General features: G+C 50.0%; 10 protein-coding genes across 10 annotated transcripts; 6 read left to right on the top strand and 4 right to left on the bottom strand.

The window, feature by feature from the left end:
• Positions 1 to 133: 133 nt before the first annotated feature.
• Positions 134 to 2,126, top strand: gel2 (1,3-beta-glucanosyltransferase gel2). Its single transcript, XM_032063241.1, has 3 exons — positions 134 to 251; positions 340 to 470; positions 594 to 2,126. Exons 1-3 carry the CDS (start codon positions 243 to 245, stop codon positions 1,879 to 1,881), a joined length of 1,428 nt encoding a protein of 475 aa, XP_031907074.1. The 5' UTR covers positions 134 to 242; the 3' UTR covers positions 1,882 to 2,126.
• BDV38DRAFT_290892 (alpha/beta hydrolase) lies at positions 2,127 to 3,335 on the top strand. Its single transcript, XM_032061595.1, has one exon. It carries the CDS (start codon positions 2,372 to 2,374, stop codon positions 3,191 to 3,193), a length of 822 nt encoding a protein of 273 aa, XP_031907073.1. The 5' UTR covers positions 2,127 to 2,371; the 3' UTR covers positions 3,194 to 3,335.
• Positions 3,095 to 7,127, bottom strand: BDV38DRAFT_265606 (F-box and WD domain protein). The gene is made up of 2 exons (XM_032056373.1): positions 6,533 to 7,127; positions 3,095 to 6,472 (listed from the first exon to the last, which is right to left on the bottom strand). The coding sequence occupies exons 1-2, from the start codon at positions 6,876 to 6,878 to the stop codon at positions 3,444 to 3,446; spliced, it is 3,375 nt and encodes a 1,124-aa protein (XP_031907072.1). The 5' UTR covers positions 6,879 to 7,127; the 3' UTR covers positions 3,095 to 3,443.
• Positions 7,128 to 7,519: 392 nt separating this feature from the next.
• BDV38DRAFT_276316 (MRX complex nuclease subunit) lies at positions 7,520 to 9,927 on the top strand (the record flags this gene model as incomplete). Its single annotated transcript, XM_032058197.1, has 2 exons — positions 7,520 to 7,535; positions 7,589 to 9,927. The coding sequence occupies 2 exons, from the start codon at positions 7,520 to 7,522 to the stop codon at positions 9,925 to 9,927; spliced, it is 2,355 nt and encodes a 784-aa protein (XP_031907071.1).
• Positions 9,928 to 10,050: 123 nt separating this feature from the next.
• BDV38DRAFT_37050 (acyclic terpene utilization AtuA family protein) lies at positions 10,051 to 12,732 on the bottom strand. The gene is made up of 3 exons (XM_032063240.1): positions 12,168 to 12,732; positions 11,747 to 12,102; positions 10,051 to 11,686 (listed from the first exon to the last, which is right to left on the bottom strand). Exons 1-3 carry the CDS (start codon positions 12,193 to 12,195, stop codon positions 10,175 to 10,177), a joined length of 1,896 nt encoding a protein of 631 aa, XP_031907070.1. The 5' UTR covers positions 12,196 to 12,732; the 3' UTR covers positions 10,051 to 10,174.
• On the top strand, positions 12,715 to 13,827 carry BDV38DRAFT_265603 (pyridoxamine 5'-phosphate oxidase family protein). Its single transcript, XM_032056372.1, has 2 exons — positions 12,715 to 13,320; positions 13,403 to 13,827. The coding sequence occupies exons 1-2, from the start codon at positions 12,928 to 12,930 to the stop codon at positions 13,745 to 13,747; spliced, it is 738 nt and encodes a 245-aa protein (XP_031907069.1). The 5' UTR covers positions 12,715 to 12,927; the 3' UTR covers positions 13,748 to 13,827.
• A 787-nt stretch (positions 13,828 to 14,614) lies between these two features.
• BDV38DRAFT_265602 (uncharacterized protein) lies at positions 14,615 to 15,558 on the bottom strand. Its single transcript, XM_032056371.1, has one exon. It carries the CDS (start codon positions 14,943 to 14,945, stop codon positions 14,718 to 14,720), a length of 228 nt encoding a protein of 75 aa, XP_031907068.1. The 5' UTR covers positions 14,946 to 15,558; the 3' UTR covers positions 14,615 to 14,717.
• A 558-nt stretch (positions 15,559 to 16,116) lies between these two features.
• Positions 16,117 to 16,738, bottom strand: BDV38DRAFT_265601 (uncharacterized protein). The gene has a single exon (XM_032056370.1). It carries the CDS (start codon positions 16,686 to 16,688, stop codon positions 16,449 to 16,451), a length of 240 nt encoding a protein of 79 aa, XP_031907067.1. The 5' UTR covers positions 16,689 to 16,738; the 3' UTR covers positions 16,117 to 16,448.
• Positions 16,739 to 17,360: 622 nt separating this feature from the next.
• BDV38DRAFT_265600 (aldehyde dehydrogenase family protein) lies at positions 17,361 to 19,314 on the top strand. Its single transcript, XM_032056369.1, has 2 exons — positions 17,361 to 17,665; positions 17,740 to 19,314. Exons 1-2 carry the CDS (start codon positions 17,604 to 17,606, stop codon positions 19,169 to 19,171), a joined length of 1,494 nt encoding a protein of 497 aa, XP_031907066.1. The 5' UTR covers positions 17,361 to 17,603; the 3' UTR covers positions 19,172 to 19,314.
• A 2,000-nt stretch (positions 19,315 to 21,314) lies between these two features.
• BDV38DRAFT_289102 (HET domain-containing protein) lies at positions 21,315 to 24,233 on the top strand (the record flags this gene model as incomplete). Its single annotated transcript, XM_032061183.1, has 2 exons — positions 21,315 to 21,661; positions 21,770 to 24,233. The coding sequence occupies 2 exons, from the start codon at positions 21,315 to 21,317 to the stop codon at positions 24,231 to 24,233; spliced, it is 2,811 nt and encodes a 936-aa protein (XP_031907065.1).
• Between the last annotated feature and the right edge of the window lie 133 nt (positions 24,234 to 24,366).

The raw sequence follows: 24,366 nt of genomic DNA, 5'->3' as shown, positions 1-24,366 counted from the left end.
TCTCTCTCCCTCCTTCCATTCATTCATCGTCGCTGTCCTCTTTTCGTTCCGCCCACACTCGCTACTTCCCTCTCGGGGTTTGTTCTAATCGTTGTGCGCCTTTTGCGCTCGTCATTCATTCTCTTGTCATACATAAATATCCTTTGCTTTGGAACTTCCTGTGGAAGCCCCTCCGTCCGTTCCTTTGATTCTTTGTACTAGTTTTTTCTTCAGCGAGAGAGAGAGAGAGATATATATAAAAAATGCCTTCGGTCGGTTCTCTTTTCGATCTATCGATATAGATCCACAGATTACCCGAAAAGGAATGTTGGCTGACTAAACTGCCGAATATCCCTATAGATGTACACTCGTCTTTTCGCTGCGCTTTGCGCTCTTGCGACCACTGCGAATGCTGTCACCACTATCGAGGTGAAGGGCAAGGACTTTATCAACAGCAAGACCGGTGATCGTTTCCAGATCCTGGGTGTCGAGTATGTTTCTGTTCTATTCTCTTAATTCTGTTCACGCTCTATGATCGCCTTGATCTCAATGATATTCGATCGCATTGCCTCGTGGGGAAAGCGGTGGTGTTGATCATCGGATTTTATCTACAGTTACCAACCCGGCGGCTCTTCTGGCTTCAAGAAGGACAAGGACCCTCTCAGCGACAAGGATGCATGCTTGCGTGATGCCGCTCTCATGCAGCGCTTGGGTGTGAACACCATCCGTGTCTACAACTTGTCGCCCAGCCTCAACCATGACGACTGTGCCTCCATTTTTAACGCTGCCGGCATCTACATGATCCTGGATGTCAACTCCCCTCTGTACGGCAGCTACATTGACCGTACCGCCCCCAAGAGCAGCTACAACGCCGTCTACTACGAACAGGTCTTCGGTGTCATTGAGGCCTTCAAGAATTACCCCAACACCCTCGGTTTCTTCGCCGGGAACGAGGTGATCAACGAGCAGAGTGTCAAGGAGGTTGCCGCTTACATCCGTGCCGTCCAGCGTGACATGAAGGACTACATCAAGAAGAACGTCGACCGCTCCATCCCTGTTGGTTACTCCGCCGCTGACATCCGTCCCTGGTTGATGGATACTGTGAACTACTTCATGTGCGAGGACTCGGATGAGCCGAGCTCCCAGTCCGACTTCTTCGGTCTCAACTCCTACTCGTGGTGCGGTGACTCGTCCTACAAGAAGGCCGGTTACGACATCTTGACCGAGGACTTCAAGGACGCCTCCATACCCGTCTTCTTCTCTGAGTACGGCTGCAACGAAGTGACGCCTCGTGTCTTCACCGAGGTGCAGGCCATCTACGGTGAGGAGATGACCCAGGCCTTCTCTGGTGGTCTGGTCTACGAGTACACCCAGGAGGCCAACAACTACGGTCTCGTCAAGATCAACGACAGCGACACTGTCACTTTGCTCGTCGACTATGAGAACCTGCAGAAGCAGTACGCTAAGCTCGACATGGACCGCATCCAGGCCTCTAACTCGACCCAGACTTCCGCCAAGGCTCCCAAGTGCAGCTCCGACCTGATCAAGAACGGCACCTTCCTGAGCAAGTTCGACCTGCCCTCCCGCCCCTCCAAGGTCCAGGACATGATCGACAACGGTCTGTCCAAGGCCAACACCGGTAAGCTGGTCGATGTCTCGACCACCGCCGTCTCTCAGAAGATCTACGACCACACCGGCAAGGAGGTCACCGGCGTCCAGCTGAAGGCCCTTTCCAGCGGCGAGTCCAACACCCCCGGTAACAGCACCTCTGGAAGCTCCGGCTCCGGCTCCGGCTCCGGCTCCAGCAGTGACAACACCCAGGACAACGCAGCCGGCAAGATGACCGCTTCCTTCATGGGTCTGGTGGTCGGTGCCGCTGTGGCCGCGGTCTCCGTGCTGTAATCAATCGACTTCGTTGTGTTGTATTTTCATATTGCGTGCGTTAAATAAACTTCATGTATTGTTTTCCTTCGTGACCGAGATGACTCTGGGATGGTCAGCAAGTTTATGATACCAGTTCTGGGATACTGGGACAATTGACCTACTGGAGATGTTATTTAGAATGGAGTCTTTTCACTTCCCATCGGTAGCACGGTTTCTTTATAAGTTTAATTTGTAGAAAGCTTCATACGAAGGGAACATGATCCACTTATTCCATTTACACGAACCGACCACATAGAGAGCGTGAATTGCCCCACAGATGAAAGCTAACCTTATCTAGTACTATGTACTATGATCTGAGGACCGCCAGCACTAATATAACTGGGTTGGGCAACAGGTATATAAATCCCTACATACCTCCCATACAAACTTCCCCCAAGGAATCCAAAGGATATATCTCCAAACTAAACTAGATATCCTAAACCAACCATAAAATACCCACAAAACCAAAATGTCCCCCAAACCAACAATCCTCCTCATCCATGGCGCCTGGCACACGCCCGCCCACTACGAACCCTACACAACAGCCCTGACGAACGCAGGCTTCGAAGTCCACTGTCCACACCTACCCACCTGCAGTGGCACGTCCCCCCCAACAGCAACCTTCGCCGACGACGTCACCCTAATCCGCCAAACCCTCCATTCCCTCATCACAGCCGGAAAACAAATCCTGTTAATCATGCACTCCTACGGCGGTTGCGTCGGCACCGACGCAGCCCAAGACTTCCTATACCCCATCACCACCACCACCGCCACCACCTCCCCCGAAACTCCCACCCAAGGGAACCAGAAACCCAAAGGAGCGGGAATAATCCACCTCCTCTACCTCAGCGCCTACATGCTCCCGCCCGGGTCCTCCATCCAAACCATTATGGACAAAGCCGGGGTGGACGAACACCTATGGGCCCAATACATGGACGATGATGAGTTCGGGTTGACCCTGCCCCGGGATCCCGGGTTGTGGTTTTATGGGGGTCTGGAGAAGGAGACTGTGGAGAGGTGTGTGAAGGGGTTGGTTAGGTTTCCGGTGGGTGTGCTTAGGGAGAAGACGAGTGGGGATGGGTGGCGACGGTGTCCTGTTACGTATGTTAGGACGGAGAGGGACTATGCTGTGCCGGGGGCGTTTCAGGAGATGATGCTTGAGGGGGTTCGGGGGGAGGGAGTTGAGGTTAGGGTTTTGGGGTTTGAGACTTGTCATAGCGTTTTTTTGACGAATGTTGAGGAGATGGTGGGGGTTGTTGTTGGGATTGTGAGGGATGGGGGTAGTTCGTAATTGTTTTATACTGTCGAATGTGTATAGAGTCATGTCAAGGATAGGATGATCTTCAGTAGTAGCGTCAAAAGATAGGAGTTATAGATTGGCTTACAGTTGCAACGGTAGCCAATCTCCGAATTTATTTTTACAGGCCCTGCATTCTATACGTAGATCCTGAACTGTATATTAAAAGGTATGATAGAGCATAACCGAAATCAAATAGATACAATAAATAAATCAATCGAAAGCAAATGTACAATGTAATGAATTACAAAGCTCGACCCTTCCCCTTCCCCTTGTCGGATTCGCCCCACGGCGAGAGTGATGGAAACTCGTCTGTTTGCTCCTGTGGCTGGCTCTCGGCAAGACTGAGTTGGATGGCAAGCTCCAGATCATCCATCTCTTGTTGGCGACTGCTCTCAGCGACGGCCTCTGACGGTGAGAAACTGTGAGAGCTAGATTGAGATTCCTTGGCGTACTTGATGGGAATGTCAGGGTACTGTTCAAACGACCCAGGGCCTTCGTCGAGAAGACTCAAGCGAATCGCTTCAGCGATGTCAGGGGCAAGATCGTCATCAACAGGCTGCTCATATGGAGACGAGGAGGATGAAAATTCGTCCGCAGCGACCGAACTATCGTTCCGCCCGATAGTGTCGCTAGAGGTGGAGCTAGCCATGGAGCTAGGCACAACATCGCCCCGTTTTTGCGCCTCACTAGCGAATGCCTCCTCACTCAGGAGTTGCGCATAGGCGAGAAGCTGCTCTTCGTCCACATCGGGTCCCAGCAGATCGATACCAAATCGATTGCTGAGGTGTGCCTTTTCCTTGCGGTCGGCTTTTTCTTGTCGTTTCATCTCCGCCTGTTCATCCTCGATGAAGTCCTGGAGAGCTCCTCGACCGCTGCTGTTGAAGCGTTGACCCTCGGGCGTAGAATTGCTGCCCCGACGGCCGCGGCGGAATCGGCGTTTGCTCGTCTTATACTGATCAGCAGCGCCGGAGCTGTAGGACCAGTAGCGCAAGTGGGATCCGAGGGCAACCATTCCCCTTAAGACCGTAGGATCGGGGTCTAGGCACATGGCCCCACTGGCATAGAAATTATTCCCAACTCCGTGAATGGAAGCCTCCGCCTGCACTAGTCGACGACGTGCGCGGGAAGAAAAGCGCGAATTGATGGTTCGGATAGGCCGAGTAGAAGATGCAAGCGGGTCCCAAGCCTGCACAAGACCGTCATTGCCGCCGTGCACGACGTATAGCGAGGTAAGAGCGACACAGGACACTTGAGGAGAGTCTGTCTGGATGATGCGGATCGGATTGACGGAGTTGATAATATCCGAGTTCTTCGCCGTAGGAGCGCGTATATCCCAGACAAAGACCCCTCCGGTAGCCGTTCCAACAGCCATGTAGCGCCCACGTTGGCCGGGAATTTCCGAATTTGACGACTGCTTCATGTGTGGCATTGGCGACGATATACCGGAGGATAGTGCCGAGCTTCCGGACATCCCATGGAGAGGATCCTCATCAGGAGTCAGTACAGCATATGTCGAAACGTCCAATGCGCTGGTTGTGATTTCAATTGACTTGTGATCGCCGAAGACAAAATCCGAGATACGCCATTCCGTATTTGCGGCGGAGCAAATTATTTCACCGATGCGACTAGAGGCTCGCGAAGGTGGCACGCTTGGTGTATTGACGGCTGAAGATAGAGACGGAGATCCAACAGGCCCACCGAATAGGGACGAGGCCATGCTTTCGCCAACTTGATACGTCCCAAAATGCGACGGTGGCATTTCGACCTTCGTCAATTTTCTGGTGTATCTGCGAATCGAGGCTTTCTCATCTTCTCCTACACCACGAGCAATGACAATAACGGACTCACCGGCTCCGTGGCTATCATCGCCAGCGAAGTCGACTTGCATTTCGCGTCTCATGTCCCAGTCCTCACAAACCTTTCGGAAATGTTTCGGCTTAAATGACATGAACTGCTCAATCTCCTTGGTCTCGGCAGCAAGCTGATTCTCATCAAGCTTCATCGAATCCGACGACGACCTCGGGCTATAGCTGCCGTCAACAGGCTCCCGACTGTAGGGGTCAGGCCTAGCCGTGCGGCGACTCAACTCCAGAAGCTCCCAACGGACACTCCTGCCAGTCTTCCACGCCAGAGTATCAATTTGCTCAGGGCTCATCTTAGCCGATGGGAGTTCAGGCTGGCGCGGGATGTCTGAAAGGTAGAAAACTTCACCTAAGGCATTAAGAACGGTTGCCCAGATGCGTCGACAGGCGTGACGCTTGGCAGAATAATCGTTGTCGACTGCAATCGCAATGATGGGGACTCCCGGACAGAGAACCCATCTGGCAGTCACCTGGCCTCTTTCGAATCGCTGTTCATACGTGGGATGAGGGCCGAGTGCGTAGGCCGTAAGAACTCCAGAAGAGGTACCCGACATCATTGCGACCAATCCTCCAGTCATTTTCAGGATATTGGAGGATTTGGCGATCCATACAGCGGTGACCGCATTCGTGATCAGGTTGAGAGACGGAATGCCCAACTGCGGCTGTGAGATGGATTCAGTGAGGCCCAAGAATCGCCCGCGTTGCTCCATAGTTGAAATGAAATAGCTGCGTCCCTGAGGGCATCCCTCGCCGTATATCATTCCGTAAGGTTGACTAACGTCCATGCGATTCGGGAGGCCGACCATGTTTCCAGAGCCAAGACCGTACTCGGCTTCACCAGTGAATAGATCCGCGAAATGGCGGAACAGCTGGTGATCCGACAAGCCCCATGTCCCAACCTTGACCGAGGAAGGATCGCTGGCCGATGCGATTCCCTGCTCTGACGCCCCATGGATGAAAAGAGGCTGCTTCTTGGTCACCTCGGTCCCAAAGGATGCAGCGAGATGACTGACAGGGTACAAAAGCTGGGAAGTGTACGTGACAACTGCGCTGCCATTGCGCATATTCACGGAACGAACTGTACCCGACTTTTTGGCAGGGTCGAATTGCGCCGGCTTGCCTCGGGCAAGTGACCTCAGCAAGCGGGTCCGTAGAATATACTCAGATCTCCATGATGCCAACGCAGTGAGACGGGAAAAGAAGCGCTTATCTGAGGTGACCCTCTCGGGTGCGTTAGCCTCAGACAGGCTAGTGCCATTTTCTGCGACATAAGGCCCAGGAAAGTAGCGCGAAAATGCTATTCTCCAGGCATGGGGAGTTGTGACGAGAGTATGAAACCGGCGCGACACCAATGCCATAGATGACAGAGCCGGCGGTGGCAAGTGCGAGAGGATGTGCGTTAAAACCTCTGCCAATCCATAGCGTTAGACAGGTGATTGTCCGAGGAGGATTATCCACGGCGACATACCATTTGGGAATGCGTCTAGCGACAGATGCGACTGAGTAGACGAGGGTGTTACTCTAAAGCTCAGATCTGTTTGTCTCCAAGGCGACTGTGCCATCGCATTTTCGTACTGACTAACACGGTCGAGAACCGGCGATGCGGGGGCTGAATCATCAGTCTTCGCCTGGTTCAAGGGTGACGGACGAGGTGAGTCAGAGACGCCTTCAACGTCTCCGGCCTCATGGGGAGGACTAGAGACTTGATGATCGCCATCGAGAACATGTCCATGCTGGGTGTTGTGGAAAGACTCTCTGGGAGGCGAATCTGTAGGAGAAGTGCGCTCAGAAACTGCAGCAGGCTCGGATTGCATAAAAAGGTTTCGCGGGGTTAACGGGAGCAACGGAGGCGACTGAACCAGGCCAGATTCTGGGTCAGTCGGGCAATACAAGGACGGGGGAGGAGAAGAGATGATGGCGCGAGAATGACGCTCTATGCGGTAGAGAATGCGAACGATAAGGGAAATAAATCTATACAGTCTGAAAGCGGGAAACAGAGATAGATATGATGAAAGGGAGTTTTAAGAAGTAGTCAAGGTAATAAAAAGAGGGACTGATGGAGAATCGACGTTCGGATTTCGGAGGGGGTATGTGTCACGGGCCAGCCCTGTGATTCGTCACAGTGTTTTCGCGTTTCTCTCACGTGAAGACGCGCCGCAGAGGCAAATCGGATTGGATATCAATTGTTAGTAATATTACCCCAAATGTCTTCAATTTGATGGTATTTCTACCAAATCTACTCCGTACTGTGGATTAATTAAGCATGCATCACATCCTGCATAAACACCGTGGATAATCCCCTGTTATTGGACCTATCCAACGGCTTGTTTTTCCAGGCAACAAACACCCACCCATTACAGCCTGACGGAATCACCATTTATAGTGGCCCGTCCGCATCACAATACCCACCTTCCTCGACACTTTCACTTCATGCGGACTGGAGTGACTTCTTATAATGCCTGACCTTGGTGGTAAGTCGACAATTCTCTTCTATTCATCTTGTACTATCTAGTAACAAGAGCAGACCCGGAAACAATCCGCATCCTGGTTGCAACCGACAACCATGTCGGGTACAATGAACGAGACCCGATCAGGGGCGATGACAGTTGGAAGAGTTTCCATGAGGTGATGTGTCTCGCTCGTGAGCGTGACGTCGACATGGTGCTCCTCGCAGGCGATCTCTTTCACGAGAACAAGCCTTCCCGAAAATCTATGTACCAAGTAATGCGCTCGATCAGGATGAACTGCCTGGGCGATAAGCCCTGTGAGCTGGAAATGCTCAGTGACGCCAGTGAAAACTTCCAAGGGGCATTCAACCATGTGAATTACGAAGATCTCGACATCAACGTGGCCATTCCTGTTTTCTCTATCCATGGCAACCATGATGACCCCTCCGGTGAGGGTCATTTAGCGGCCTTGGATATACTCCAGGTTTCCGGACTACTCAACTATTATGGACGGACGCCTGAGTCCGATAACATTCAGGTGAAACCCGTCCTGCTTCAAAAGGGCCGGACCAAATTAGCACTATATGGTATGAGTAACGTCCGAGATGAACGATTATTCCGTACATTTCGCGACGGGAAGGTCAAGTTCTACCAGCCTTCGATCCAGAAAGAGGACTGGTTCAACTTGATATGTGTCCACCAGAATCACCATGCTTATACGGAGACTGGATATCTCCCCGAGAACTTCCTCCCGGAGTTTCTCGACCTTGTTATTTGGGGCCACGAACACGAGTGCTTGATTAATCCTAAAATGAACCCTGAGACTAAGTTTCACGTCATGCAGCCCGGGTCCTCTGTGGCAACATCGCTTGTCCCCGGAGAGGCAGTAACAAAACAAGTGGCTATCGTCAGTATCACCGGACGCGACTTCAAATGCGAGCCGATCCCACTGAAGACTGTGCGACCGTTTGTCATGAAAGAAATCGTCCTCTCCGAGGAAAAGGGGGCCCAAAAGCTGGCTCGGAAGGAAAACAACCGGACCGAAGTCACCCGTTTTCTAATGACAATCGTTGAGGAGCTCATTGAACAAGCGAAGGCTGAATGGTTGGCGATGCAGGAAGATGTTGAAGAAGACGAGGAGGAAGAGGTGCCCTTGCCACTAGTGAGACTGCGCGTGGAGATCTCCACACCTGACGGAGGCAGCTACGATTGCGAGAACCCTCAGCGGTTCTCCAATCGTTTCGTAGGCAAGGTCGCAAATGTGAATGATGTTGTACAGTTCTACCGGAAGAAAAAGAACGCAGCTACCCGCAAGAAAGATGATGACGTCGATGCAACGGCAGTCTCCCAGCTCTCGACGCTAGACACGGTGAAGGTTGAGCAGTTGGTGCGCGAATTTCTCTCCGCCCAATCGTTGAGTATTCTTCCACAGAATTCATTTGGGGATGCCGTGGCCCAATTCATCGACAAAGACGACAAACACGCTATGGAGATGTTTGTGAATGAATCACTAGAAAGTCAAATCAAACACCTCATGGCCCTGGATCGTGACAACGATATCATGGACGACGAAGAAGAGGCACAAAGCTCGCTGCAGCAGGCAATGGATAAGTACCGAAACCAGATGGAAGACATGTTCTCTCGAGGGATCAAGATGAGGTCGCGAGGGAAGAAGCGATTTAAGCCTAAACCAGATGGCTGGGACACCGAATTTGACGGCGTCTGGGAAGACCAACCCGGGGCACTTATACATTCAGACAACGAGGGTGACCCTAATGAAGAGGATGCTGCAGAGGATGGCACAGGACCTACTACCACGAAAGCAACGTCTACTCGTGGTCGGGGCCGAGGTCGTGGAGGTAGAACGGCAGCTACTACAACTACTCGCAAAGTGACCACCACCGCGAAGACCACATCAACAGCACCCAAGAAAACGGCACCCACTAAAACTACTAGAGGACGGAAGAAAGCCATATCGGACGAAGAGGATGAGGAACGGGATGTTATCATGCTGGACGATGATGACGATGACGAAGACCCTCCCGCAGCTCAAGCCCTCTCCGACGTCGATGATGATGATTCCCAATCTCTATTTGTTAAGCAACCTTCAACCCGAAGCCGCAAAGCAGCGCCCTCGACGGCCAGCACCCAACGTCGAGGACGGACCGCGCCATCCCCGGCGCCGTCGTCGAATACTATAGGAGGAACCGCTACGCGTAGGTCTGCAACGACACGAGGCAAACAGACACAGATGACGTTAGATTTTACCGGTTCCCAAATAAGTGCTCGCGGGAGCCAGACCTCCTCGAGGTCAACGAGACCGAGTCGGAAGACTCGAGCTACGAGTGTGTTGAGCGAGGAAATTGATGACGACAGCGATGCCTTCGAGTCTGCGCCAGCCTCCAGAAGGAGATAGACTTCCTCGTCAGCAGGCCCGAAGGAGGAGAATGTATGTCTTTCCTTTTTCACGGTATTCTTAGCAGATTATGACTCATTTTCGCATTCATGGCGTTTTATGTACAATATGGGACAATTCCAATCAATGTGATGAAAACTCAGTCAAGAAAAGCGTCTTCCCTAGATTATTCGCAGGATGACCTTCTGCGTTTATATACCTAGCTTTAGAGACGAAGAAAGCCATCCCTGCATATAGCGACGGACAACTACAACTTGCCACGATTCAAGAACTTAACAGGAAGATCCACCCATTTGGCCCGCAGATACTCGGCGACATTCTTCCCTAGGAAGTCGACTGTAGTTGTCGCGCTAACGCCCCGGCCAAGGAGGTTTCTGAACAAGAAGTGTACACCACGGAGGTTTGGAAGTTCGAACCGCTCGATCTGTAGCTGAGGGTTCGACCGGTATTCCTCTCCTAGAAGCTCCTCCGCCTTTGGAATGGAGAGCAGCGAGCGCAGCCAAAGGTATTCATCGCTGTGGCGAACCCAGAACCCACAGTTTGCGTCAGGTCCCTTGTCACCCGATCGAGCATGGACAATCCATCCTAGAGGGCCTCGGGTTGTTGGTCCGAAGTCTAGATCGCGGTTGGCAGGGGGCTCAGTGATCTCCTGTGAGGGTTGACGAGGCGGGAACTCCTGAGTCGTGGGCGGTGGAGGGATGTCCAACACTTGATTCTTCCACGGGAGGTGGACACGATGCTTCACATCTGCTTGGGGCAGAAGACTGACATAGTATTCATATATTGGCTTTGGGAAACCCTGCCGTGCATCGAGGTGGAAAGTCGCGCCGGGATAGCCTTGCATGATATTGTCGGTGATATGGCGAAGAAAGTTATTGGGGGCTATATGTTCAGCTTCACGAGCCTGGGCAATAATTCGAAAGGTGACGGTAGCGCTGTTTTGGTCTCGAGGGTCATCTGGCGCTGAACCCAATGTAGAGAATTCGAGAGCTGTGTATTTGGATGAGTATGGGGCGAGAAGGTGGCGAATCTGGTCCTCCAGCATCCGTGCCTTCGCATCAATGTCCAGCCCAACCAGAAACCATGAAGCCTCTGCTTGGAAACCGCCACGGGCTGTGATGCCGACTTTGGTCGTTGGTGGAGGCGGTGCAGATCGAACGCCGTGCACGGCCACGCGGTTGGTACCAACTTGTTCGAAGTGGATATCCGTGAGCACGGCAGTAACGTCGGAGTTGAAGTACCAAGGGCCCTGAATTTCGTATAAAAGTTGGGAGGAACAGGTGTCAACGGTAACAGCGCCGCCGGGAGCAGACGATTGCATTGTGATGACCACTTTCCCATCTGCTGAAATCTCTGCAATAGGATAACCGATATTACGCCAGCCTTCAGCGCCGATTTTCTCCAGTGTCTTGAAACCGGTGAAATTGCCTCCGCATACGTAGTTGCTACATTCGATTAGATGTCCAGCAACAAATGCATTGGCTAGCTGGTCGAGATCGCTGCGGTTCCACCCATGGTACCAGTACGCAGCTCCAATAACAGGAGATGCATCGGACACTCGTCCGCACAGAACAATATCGGCCCCTTCAGCCAAGGCCGCGGCAATTCCCAGGCCTCCGAGGTAGCACTGGGCATATATAGGCTCGAAATTCCAGTCGGAAAGGGTCTCTCCTGTATAGACGTTTTTGAAGGTTGATTTACCAGTGGATAAAGCTGCTTTCACTGTTGAGAAAACCTCGTCACCTGAGACCCAAGCCACCTGGAGTATATCAAATGATCAATACATGGCATGTGTAGAGTATTCTAACAAAGGATTTACCTTTAGATTTAAGCCCTTGGCCTTGACCATATTTGTTACCACTTTATATAGCCCCTCCGTGTCTGCATTTCCTGCGTTGACCGCCACTTTGATACCATGTTTGGCCAAATTCTCTAGGGCCGGCTCTAGTGCCAAAAGAAATGCAAGCTCGTACCCCGGTGCACTCGTTGGGATTGCCGAGATGTTGTTACCAGCACCCCCCTGGGCTTTATCTTGATCTATCCGTCGTGCTGCCCCGGTGACCATGTTCGCCTCGCTCATGAAGTCGGCGATGATGACGTCGACGGGGTCTCGAGGATAGTTACGAGCGAACTCAGCGATGGCATGTCGACGGTCGGACGTAGAGCCCGAAGCACCTGTAGGTGGCTCAGTCAATATCGTCTCTTTTGAGAAGGGGATTAGCTTAGATATTGCCACCGACCTGCAATGCGAACTGGACGAGAACTCATGATATCTCTGAGGGAAGTATCTATCTACTACGCGAACAAGACGTGAAGAACTTTCCCAGCTGAAATACAATTGATGGGGACCGGAATACTTTTTAAGGTCACCAAGTGGTCTACTTTCTTCCCACTAGTGAATCTTCTTGTCGATCAACCAAACTATGTAATGGCCGAGGAGGTCCTTCGGTTGTCGGTTCGGAGATGCGGGGTTCATTGGGTCACTGTATTAATCTGTTGAATTAAGGGCGGCGAAATAATGCAAGGTTATAATTAGTGGATAACCACCTCAGTTGATGTATCTGATTTGAAACTCCATGAGTTGTGCAGCTTGGAGTTGCTCAACTCTTGCTTGTTGGGGCTTAGTTCATGATATCACATGTGGATAGCAGATCCGATCCGATGTGGGTCACGGGAGCAGGAAACCCCAGAGTGTGTTACTACATAGTAGTATAGATTAGTAGCAGGTTGTATCGGTCGAGAGTGTTGTTAATTGGGAGATCTCACTCTTCTCTTTCTTTTAGATCCATTTGCCATACTAAACTACAAGGATCATGTCTGTATCGCGCTATCGGGCTTACATGAGTAACAAAAGTCACCATACCGCTTGATCGGAGTTAGACATGATCTCCGAACCCCCCCCCGCTTATTATTCATATTTGGCGGTATGGACGAGGATAACAACACCCTCGTCATCTCTCACCGACATTGACACTAATTGCCCTTTTTCATTCACTATCAATGGTTCAATACTACGAATCCATTTCGGATGACATCCGCGACTGGGCTTTACGCCAGAGCGTCTTCTTCGTGGCTTCGGCGCCTCTGCGTGGTCGCCACGTGAACCTGTCCCCGAAAGGCCTCCCAGACGCTTCTTTCGCAATTTTGGGTCCCAATGAAGCAGCTTACGTAGATGCGACGGGCTCTGGCAATGAGACAATCAGCCATTTGCGAGAAAATGGTCGTATTACTGTGATGTTCTGCTCTTTCGACAAGTCACCGCGTATTCTGCGACTTTTCTGTACTGGTTCCGTTATTGAATGGAGCGACCCCGAGTTTCCTCAATATTTGGAGCGCATGGGAGGAAAGCATGTCACAGGCGCCCGTGCTATTATCCATATGGATGTTTTCAAGGTTCGTGATTTTCCAGCTATAGCTTTCCCGCTTTTGCATCTATTGTTGTATACTTCATGTCTTGTATACTGACAGAGTGCAGGTCCAGACATCGTGTGGGTACGGGGTGCCACAGCTCGCTTTGACTCATGACCCTGAGACCGACGAAGTGAAACCATATCTCAAAGACCGTGAGACTATGGGCTACTGGGCTGGTAAAACGGTGAGTGCAGGCCGGATGCGTGCATATCAGCAAGAGTGCAACTCTAGTAGTCTGGACGGACTTCCGGGCCTTCATTCTGCATTGAGAGATAACCACAAGAGTGTATGGCGGGCGCAGATGGACGGTTGGATGAACCGCCATCGAGATGAGTTGGAGACGATGAAGACTTCAATCTTGCTTTTGTTTGTGGGTATGGTGATTCTGCAGTGGGCTGGATATATATAGATAGATTGTTCATGACAATGTATCTGCTGTATGGGATAGAGATTATATGATGCACGAGAGATCCTTAGTCGCAAGGAGCATGGATTTCGAATTTAAATCTGTTTAGTTCTTTATAATGCCTAATCGATATTATACCAGGGCTGTAGTACCTAGGACAAGTGATTTTGAAAAACCTAGGCAGTGAATGGATGACTGTCCGTCTACGTGCCTTATATCGCAATTGATTCAACATGGTAGTTAATTGCACCTTTAAAATGTACCTAATTCGCATGAGGGAGACGATTCTATTTGAGCTTTGAAGTATGATACATCGCACTTTGAGCTTGCATTCATTTAACAAGTACAGCACCTGAGCCCTAGTAGACACTCAGGCAACGCAGCCCCGGGCTTCGTATGCCTTGATTAGATGATGCATCAGAGTGATTCTTTAGGATAATGATCGCCAATAGACTGAAGCGAAAACGACCCTGCTCCTGTGGATTTACACTTTTTGTGCTCGCTGCCACGGTTCATTAAACAGAGCCCTTCGAGCAGCCGATCATTGAATCGAGACCCGTCAGACCTGCTACCATGATTCGACTATTATAAGCGCAGTTATGCAAGCTGAAACGCAATGAACACCAGGAGGATCTTGCTCTTTTGCCGATCCCGTGGTGCTATTGGGTACGAGAACCCCGGGTAGGGGGCGGAAGACCTTAATCAACATCGAGATTAATACTAGGTTGCATGCCAGTCTTATATGTGTGTAGGCCGACCGGGATTATCTTAAGTTCAATCCTGATCCCGACCGATACCCTTCAACCCGACTCGGTTTGCTGAGCTCAAACGGATTGCATCATCCATTTTACCCGTCAGTGCTAATTTAACATTTTACATATCCTAATGACTATGCTCGCTTACCAGATGTATGTGGATCAGACCAACTACCTTATTGAGATGTGCTGACACAGCTGTTAGTGAAGTGGATGTTCTAATGGTCGGTGCTGGCCCTACAGGATTGGGGGCCGCAAAACGCCTTCAGAAAGTGGTATGCTCCATTATAGCACCGTAAAGGGCAACGTATAGAGTATAGTAACCGGTCACTAGTGAATATCGATATAACAGCATCGGATGAACGAAGGAAGATATCTATAAAGCCCGATATCACTACACGGTAACATCTGTCAAATCCACACCATAGATAATTGGGTATTCGCATGAAACTGGCTCGAAGGTCTACTTAGAATGTAGAGTGCTCAAGTTGCATCAAACTTTATCGTTCTGCTGACGCGGGTGGTCTGCTCTTTAAGCTTTACAGGTCTGTGGAGGATCACCGGGACGCATATGGGGTTGACGTCGGATGTGGGGGATAAGCCGTGCTGTCCAAGTCGGCCAAAGGGGGAAAACTTCCCAACCATCTAGCATCAACGCCAAATTAGTCGAGCCCCTCCTCGTGTTACATTCCAACAGCGCCTCGCATGCGCGATGATGTGAGAGTTCAAATCCCGCCTCCTTCACATACGAGCCGAATACCGTGATAGTTCTCCGGTAACCCGAGAGTACGGTGGAAGAATCAGATTGCGGGGTTTAGAATCCTTTGATGCAGGATATGTTGAGCCCCGGTGGTCCGATCTGAGACGTGAACGCGCCCGATAAAGACGCAGGGATGTAGATCCCTAGTATCGATATGGACTTATCGCGACTCGTGGCCTGTTGAGGACGAGGGTTTATGGCTGGGGTGACATTAAAGGTACGGGAGCTTGTCCAGGGGAATTGCATGTCGGCTGAACCCTGGTCCTCCATGGTTTGAAGCTTAGTTGCTCCGTCATGTTACTTCTTGTTACTGCTGTTCCAGACCCTCCTTCCTCGCAAGCCTCGCAAGCCATGCCCCTAAATGGCATATTATAGTTCCGACGCGGCCCGATTGCATCTCCAGAGTCACCTGATTGGGTGATCGCCAACCAGTCATCGACGTCGCAGAGAGGAGTTTACGATAGATTTCAACCCGGAGTGATCGTCTATCATCGAATGTACCAGTCACGTGACCACTCGCATAACATAGTAGGTACCTTAAGAACTACTACATGCGACCTGCACTCATTGAGGTTGTTGATTGGACAGGAGGCATGTGACCGGAGGTGTTTCATTGGGATTCCCCTCCGTTATGAAATTCCAGAGCTAAGGAGTTAAAAGTCACAAAAGTCGCCGGCGGGAAGGAAGTTCACCCGGTCCAGTGGGGACGGAGGGGACTTGGCACTGTTCCAACCAAACACTAATGTCTCATGACAGACGCCGCCAATTGGTGTTCAGCTAAGTTACAATTACATGCAGTTGGACTATTTCCAGCCCGGGGATATGAAAGTCTCAATTTCGACAGGGATTGCCACAGGGGGGGTGCTCCGTCACCAGCGTCATAATTTTCACTGATTACAAGATCATTTAATACCACCAAGGTACAGGCTACAGGTACGGGTAGACTATCTCCTGGACTACCTTGTTAGGTGCAGGAATGCTAGTTCCTCCTTTCGACCTACCAAATGCAAGCATAGTCTCCAACAACCCCGGGTCTGGACCAATCTTTACCCCATCCAGTAAGACTTTCGCCCCATTGATTTGTCGTGATTAGTGAGACTCGTTCTGGAGACGCTTGTTGGGTACCAAGACCAGAGCTAGTCGCGAGGAGGGGGTACCGAATGAGGAGAATGGATATAGTGATTAACGACTATCTCTTCCAAGCGTCTGCATAATTTGCTCTATCTTTTTGCCATGTTGGGGGTTGTTGAAGATGGGGAGGCGGAGGTACTACTAGGCTGCTGACGATATAGCGGGGCAGCTTTTCCCCTGTATCTCTTTGATTCGTATGTACGTACTCCGTACGAGCCAACCCTAATTCCTCCGCGACCATCAGTAATAACAGTAATTGATGGTCGACGGAATGCTTAAAAACTTGTTCAAATACCATACATTAAACCCACGTGGATCTTGTAGGAGAGTTTCATGAACCACCCCAGGTGCTGTAAAAAAAAAAAAAAAAAAAAAAAAAAAAAAAACAAAAAAAAAAAAAAAAAAAAAAAAAAAAAAAAAAAAAAAAAACAGGAAAGATGATGCAATTATGTGGGAGGGGCAGATGATCTGGGAACGGAGGGCGGAAGTAGTCCTTTTGATGCGTCAGAGCTGGTGGACATCCATGGCTGGGAGGGTCAGACTAACACGAAGACGTTGTATCAAAACGGATAGGGTGCCAAAGTTCCAGAGACCGAAAGTGGATCGAAGAGGCCGGGGATAAGCGCTGACTGGCTTGAGGAACCCCGCACGATCGTCTGGAAAGACAGCTACGGTGGGGTAATGGTGGACTTTTGGTCTTCAATACTGCCTCGGGCCCTGGCACCTCATCCAATCGGGACCCCTGATTGTAGTCGGATTACTGAACCTGACCGGTAAAATTACGGGCCAACGCTAATTTGGGAAGTAATCGAGTACTTTTCTCCCCTCCTCTTCGGTGTTATCACTTGAGCTTGCTCCAGTCAATGGTTGACTATTTCCCCCTCCTTGGTTTTGTTTTTGGTAATTCTTCCTTTTTCTTTAATATTTTATTTATTTTGTATTTTGTATTTTGTATTTTTTTTTTTTTTTTGTTTTTGTAATTCCCTTTTTTTCTAGGTTGCCTTCGCACCTGTCCCCCCTCCTTACCTATTCGGTCGTGTTCGATTCGCACTGCAATTAAAAGGTATTAATACCTTGGGATTTCCCCCCCTCCTTTGCCTGGCACCGTTACTTTCTTCTCCTCATCTCCCCTCCTCTCAACATCCCCTTCTATACCAACACCACTCCTCCCTAGTGATACCCCATTTCTCGTTTCTTCATATCCTCCCTCACCATGGCTGACCTTTTCACCACCATCGAGACCCCCTCGGCCAAATATGAGCAGCCTTTGGGCCTGTATGTTATCCCGCTCTTCCCGCTATATTCGCTGTGCGTTGGGAGCTTGTTGCTGACATATGGTTGCTGCGTAGGTTCATCAACAATGAGTTCGTTAAGGCTAAGAGTGGCCGCACTTTCGAGACTATCAACCCCACCAACGAGAAGCCGATTGTAGCCGTCCAGGAGGCGGACGAGAATGATGTCGAAGATGCTGTCAAGGCGGCCCGTGCTGCCTTCGAGGGCGAGTGGAGGAAGGTGACTCCCACCGAACGGGGCCGCCTGCTCACCAAGCTGGCCGACCTCTTCGAGCGTGATAGCGACATCCTGGCTGCTATTGAATCCCTGGACAACGGAAAGGCCTTCACCATGGCTAAGGTCGACGTGGCTGGCGCCGCCGGCTGCCTTCGCTACTACGGTGGCTGGGCCGATAAGATTCACGGCCAGACCATTGATACCAACCCGGAGTCTCTTACCTACACCCGCCACGAGCCCATTGGTGTCTGTGGTCAGATTATCCCCTGGAACTTCCCTCTTCTGATGTGGTCCTGGAAGATTGGACCTGCCGTCGCTGCCGGTAACGTCGTTGTCCTCAAGACCGCCGAGCAGACCCCTCTGTCTGGTCTCTATGCCGCCAAGCTCATCAAGGAAGCTGGCTTCCCCGCTGGTGTGGTTAACATCCTCTCTGGCTTTGGCCGTGTCGCCGGTGCTGCTATCTCCAGCCACATGGATATCGACAAGATTGCCTTCACTGGTTCGACCCTGGTTGGTCGTATGATTCTCCAGGCTGCCGCCAAGAGCAACCTGAAGAAGGTCACTCTTGAGCTGGGTGGCAAGTCCCCTAACATTGTCTTCGACGACGCCGACATCGACAACGCCATCTCGTGGGCCAACTTCGGTATCTTCTTCAACCACGGCCAGTGCTGCTGCGCTGGTTCCCGTATCCTGGTCCAGGAAGGCATCCACGACAAGTTCGTTGCCCGCTTCAAGGAGCGCGCCGCCGCCAACAAGCTCGGCAACCCTTTCACTGCCGACACCTTCCAGGGTCCTCAGGTCTCCCAGCTGCAGTTCGACCGCATTATGGAGTACATCAACCACGGCAAGCAGGAGGGTGCTACCCTTGTCACCGGTGGTGAGCGTCACGGAACCGAGGGTTACTTCATCCAGCCTACCGTCTTCGCCGATGTCCACAGCGACATGAAGATCGCCAAGGAGGAGATCTTCGGCCCCGTCGTCACCGTTCAGAAGTTCAAGGATATTGATGAGGCCATCAAGATCGGTAACAGCACTTCATACGGTCTTGCTGCCGCCGTCCACACCAAGAACGTCAACACCGCCATCACCGTCTCCAACGCTCTCCGGGCGGGCACTGTCTGGATCAACTGCTACAACATGATCAACTACCAGGCTCCCTTCGGTGGCTTCAAGGAGTCGGGTATTGGCCGTGAACTGGGCTCCTACGCCCTCGAGAACTACACCCAGGTCAAGACTGTGCACTACCGCCTGGGTGATGCTCTCTTTGCTTAAATGAAATTTATGATGAAATAATGAAATAATTTACAAGTTCCATTTCGGCGATGCCTTTTGCTCTGTGCCATTTCATGTAAACATAGGATATGAATTCACGATGAAATTGTGACTACCCACTACACGTTTTTTGAACCGTAATTATGGTATACTATTGGCCTGGACTTGTCACGATAAACCCCAGTAACGTAGAATAGACAATTGAAAAAAATATACATATATCCTAAGATTTTCCAGAGCCGAGCATAAACTGAATACATGCCGCTTTGTCGGTAGTGCATGAACCGAAGCTAATGAAGGGTCGTCGCCATAATTCGCTTGTTGATATAATTTTCTATGCCGCGGGGTCATAATCCTCGGGTCAATCCACCCCGAGATTCATCTCGGGGGGATAATGCACCGAAAAAGTCCCGTACCACCCAAACTTCTGATCCAGATCCATGAATACAATAATTAATATCCTTGACCATCCAACAATGCATTATGGCCATGCTCCCTGCAAGAATCCACATCATACCATGAAAATCTAGCAATACACCTAGTATAATATATCTATATCCGGTAATTAAACTCCATACCCCGCATATACATGGAGTAATATATATATAATTTCCAGTGGAAAGACCATCCTCGTCTCCTTTCGGTATTACCAATCCATTTAACCAGGACCTACTAGTGGTATATCTTTCAGATACAACAAACGATAGCGCTGTTCTCAACCAAGGCTAAGGGTATAAAATTATACGTACCCACTAACATCCGATGATCCCGATTCGATCAGCCGTGCAGCATCGATCCGTGTGGATATTAGAGTCTGGTAGTCTTACGGAGTACTATGGGTGTATATAGTTAGTGAAGGGAGTTATATAATCCAAGTTCGTGTCAATAATTATTTTTTAATGAGGTTTACTAGCAGTCACTCTGGTTAACCTGGTTAATCTCATAGGGAATGGTGAAGTATATCGGGGGTTACTGACACAGTCTGAGTTGAACCTCGAGCCCCGACATCAATCCGAAGCCGGAACCACATGAACCACAGTATAGAGCCAATCATACAAACGGACAGGAACTCTGAATGAATGTACTTTCCGTATTCCTTTGATATCATAATATCTTCTTCTAGCCATCAAGATCGGAACATAATTCCGTCCTCCCACCGGGAATGCCAAGGTAGATACGCGGAGTTAGGGTTATCAGCTTATCCCCGCCTTCGTCCAGGTGCTGGTCAGCAGGTTAATGTAGGTCTTGGTGGTGTGTTAATTTTTGTGGTCTTTAATATCACTCCTAGTACATAACGATAGCGTGGATGATATATTGCATTGGATTCTGTAAGGTTGGGGGCAAGGCTCAGGACGTGCATGATATTGTTCTGGTAGGCATATGGCATATATGCAGTGCGGTATATGCCCAGACCTCTTGCTTATAATTCAGCACAGGGCTTGTAATGTCACACAGGTTGAACAGAGGAAAATGCTCCCTAGACACAAATATGCCATCTTCGCTGTGACCAAGTGTAGTGGACCTTTCTCACGTCGGTAATTGCAGCGGAAATAAAATATTGTGACGTGTCTAAGCGTTTTGTATGTATGCATGGAATATAGATTGCATTGGTCTGCTGATATGCTCTAAATTGGATACGCTTTCAGGGACAAAGACACCTTTCAAGTCGCTGTCTTTCTACTCTACAGATCTACCAATGGGATCATATTGGATATAACTTCATGAGATTATAGTGTCCTAATATTGTCTAGTATCTACATACTGATAAGTATCCCCAGCTGCTTGGTGTAGAGTTTATAGTATCTCTTCCCGTATGTAAGACTACAAAATCGTTTTCAGCTGAAGAGCCCTGTCGAGATGTATCCTCTGTGGAAACCTATGGATTTCGTTTATACAGTGCACCGTAAGTGTTACTACACTCCAGTGCAAATTCGGCGCCTGAGCCTTGTACAGCTCAGTTGGATAAGTTCTACGACCCTTTTAGGATGCGGCGCAGTCCTTGTGCATGTTTTCCTTAGTGCTTACCCCTCGTACTTTTGTTCTCTATTATAGATGAACATCCTGAGCACCCCAGATGTTTTACTACTCCATCGTGTCAGAACCGTGGGGATTTAGAAGAAATCAAAACAAGGCAGTTGAAACTATGCCGCGACGGAATTTCGCCGATGCGGACCTTTACTCTTCAAGTTCTTCTGATTCCAGTGATGATTTCATTTCAGAAACGGACGAGGATGATGAGATAAGTATATCTGACTCTCCTTCTGAACAAGATTCCCTTGAGGCAAGCTCGAGTATCTCAGACGACCCGAGTACACATCTTCCACACCGACCATGCAAGCTAAGGTTGCATCCTGGGCGCTTGGCATTTAGGAGCTCCAGTGACTACGCTTCGGAACGGAGAAAGATGATAATTTTTAAGGAATTTCAACAGGACCTGAAAGAATGGAATAGGCTTCAGCAAAGAGTGTGCGAAGTGGACCTAAAGGCAGTGTAAGTTCTGGGGCAGCAAGGATACCGAGGGGACGGCCAACATGAAAGCTTTACGTACCCGGCAGTGCCCTATCGGGATCCGTGCTAAAGCTAATGCGTGTGTGTTAGTCGGCAGATGGAACGAATCGAGGTGACCATCCCGCGATACTTCATGGAATTGCTCATAGAAATACCCATGAATTTGCTTAGGGGTCTGTTCATGGAATCAACCCTGCTGTCACCCACGCAATCAGCCGTACAATCAGCCGCACATCTACCCATAGACATGCTCAGTAGGGTGTTCTTGAAACGGCCCAGGGCATCGTACGAGGTAGTGTGGAAGGCAATATCGGATCTGTTGTTAAACCGACTAGAACAGAGACAAGCTGGAGAAATGACATCTGAGGGGGAACGAGAATGTGCTGGGATTCCGTCGGAGGATATCTACCACGAATCTCCTACACTTGAGCAAGGTCAAATTAGGACTCTTGTTGTTTTCCCTGCAGTAAATGACAGCGACCCTCTGGTCTGTAGACTCAACACCGAGTCGCTTGAAGAGGCTTCCAGCTCTGTTTATGCGGCGCTCTCATATTGTTGGGGTACGGATCTGTATTCCAGCTGGCTGTATGTCATTCCACCCAATATCCCATTTGATAGGCGAATGCAATGGCAGTACGACCGGTGGGTAGATCTGATACAACAATGCAGAGGATTCAGGATTGGAGAAAATCTCAAGCGCGCTTTACTTCGTCTACGGAAGGATGATGAGTCTATAACTCTATGGGTTGATGCCATCTGTATCAATCAGAAAAATGAGAACGAAAAAACACAGCAGCTTCTTCAAATGGCGAAGGTGTATCGCATGGCAAACCATGTTTGCGTCTGGTTAGGGGAAGCTGACAGCGATAGAAGAAGTAATCGCGCAATGAGGTTTATCCCGAAAATAATGGACTTTGCATTTCTGGAAAGAGCGGTAAACGATGAGAGCCACGCAGAGAATTGGTATGCGCTCGCTGAACTTATGAGAGATCGCTGGTTCTCTCGGCGCTGGATTGTTCAAGAAATCTCGCTTGCCAAAGAGGCATCGGTCTACTGTGGTAAAATGGCGGTTCCATGGACGGAGTTCGCAGATGCAGTGTCCATCCTGGTCACATATCAAGAAAAGATCAGAAGATTATTCAAGAGCTGGAGGGAGGGAGTTAATACACTTGGCGAAGTCCAGTCATTTGGAGCTAACAAGCTGCTCGAGGCCACTGCCAGACTTTTCCAGAGAGACGCCGAAAGTGTTGCTCGAAAACCTCTCAAAGGGATCGAGTACTTGGTGACTTCTTTAAGCACATTCGACGCTAGTAAATCGCGCGACATCGTGTATAGCCTAGTCTCGATCGCCAGTGACACTTATGACCCTGTTTCCTATGATGCTAGACAAGAGGACGACGACAATATTAAAGCTTACAAGCTCGCCATCGACTATAAGTTGGACGAAGTTGAAGTCTATAGAAACTTTGTCAAGTACTGCATTCTTTCATCTGGGTCGCTTGACATCATCTGCCGCCCATGGGCAATGCCTCAAATGGGGAACGGTATGTTGCCATCCTGGATCCGACTGCTGCGGGACTCCGAGTTCGGGGAGCCGACGGAAGTCTACAATGGCCGTAAGAACGGAGAAGGCCTCCTGGGTCCGGTTGGCTCTCCGCTTTATAAGGCCTCCAGGGGTATAAGATTCACAGATACTTCAACGAAGACCGCCCCACCTCGAAAGAAGCGTAAGACGAAAGCCGATGCGTCTGACGCGCAAGTGGTTCGACATACGTCTTCTACGCTCTTTGTCAAAGGCTTTAAATTAGCTAAGGTGGAGGCCGTATCGTTAGCGAATACCTCGGGGCTCATCTCACGAAGCTCGCTGTTGAGTATTGGTGGCTGGGCAGGTGTTAATGAAAGCCCAGAAGAAGTGCCAGATCACATCTGGCGTACCTTAATAGCAGATAGAGATTCCGAGGGGCAGGTTCCGCCTACATGGTATCAAAGAGCATGCCTGCGGTGCTTGGAGATTGCTGATACTTTTCATAATGGACATTTCAACACTGGCCAACTTTTACACGAAGAGTCAGATATGCTCCGTGCATACCTTACCCGTGTGCGAAATGTCACATGGAATCGGAAATTCTTCAGGGCCCCAATGAAAGCTCCGGACGCTGATAGCTCTCGTGGCCCCTCAGGTCAAAGGGAAACAGTGAGCCACCAAGATATGGGTCACACGGACGACATCCAAGATGTGAGCGGCGAAGTTCAACAGGAAACAGACAACGAGGTATCAGGCTCTGAAGAAGGGCCTACCTTTGAAGGAGGGAAACGACTGTGGACTGAGAACGACTTATTCGGTTTGTGCCCAGAAGCTACTACGCCGGGGGACTTCATTTGCATCTTATATGGGTGTAGTGTACCGGTCATCCTCAGACAGTCCACAAGGAATCCGAAAGGCTTCAAAGTAATCGGCGAATGCTACGTCCATGGGAAGATGGAAGGCGAAGCAGTAGAAAACTGCAAAGAAGGGAAAACACTAGGGTCCGATGAGGTTTTCGGGTTAATATAGACCTTGATCCCATGTATGGTTGCAGATGGACGACTCGTGATTAGTCAACAATCTACGAGGCATGATTGTGCTACAAGAGATATCATAAATAAGAAGGATTAACAGCTACTCGGAAGCTGCTGCGTAGACGAAG

The sequence above is a fragment of the Aspergillus pseudotamarii genome (assembly GCF_009193445.1).
Source record: "Aspergillus pseudotamarii strain CBS 117625 unplaced genomic scaffold BDV38scaffold_131, whole genome shotgun sequence".
NCBI lineage: Eukaryota > Fungi > Ascomycota > Eurotiomycetes > Eurotiales > Aspergillaceae > Aspergillus > Aspergillus pseudotamarii.
This window is presented reverse-complemented; position numbering and strand designations above follow the sequence as displayed.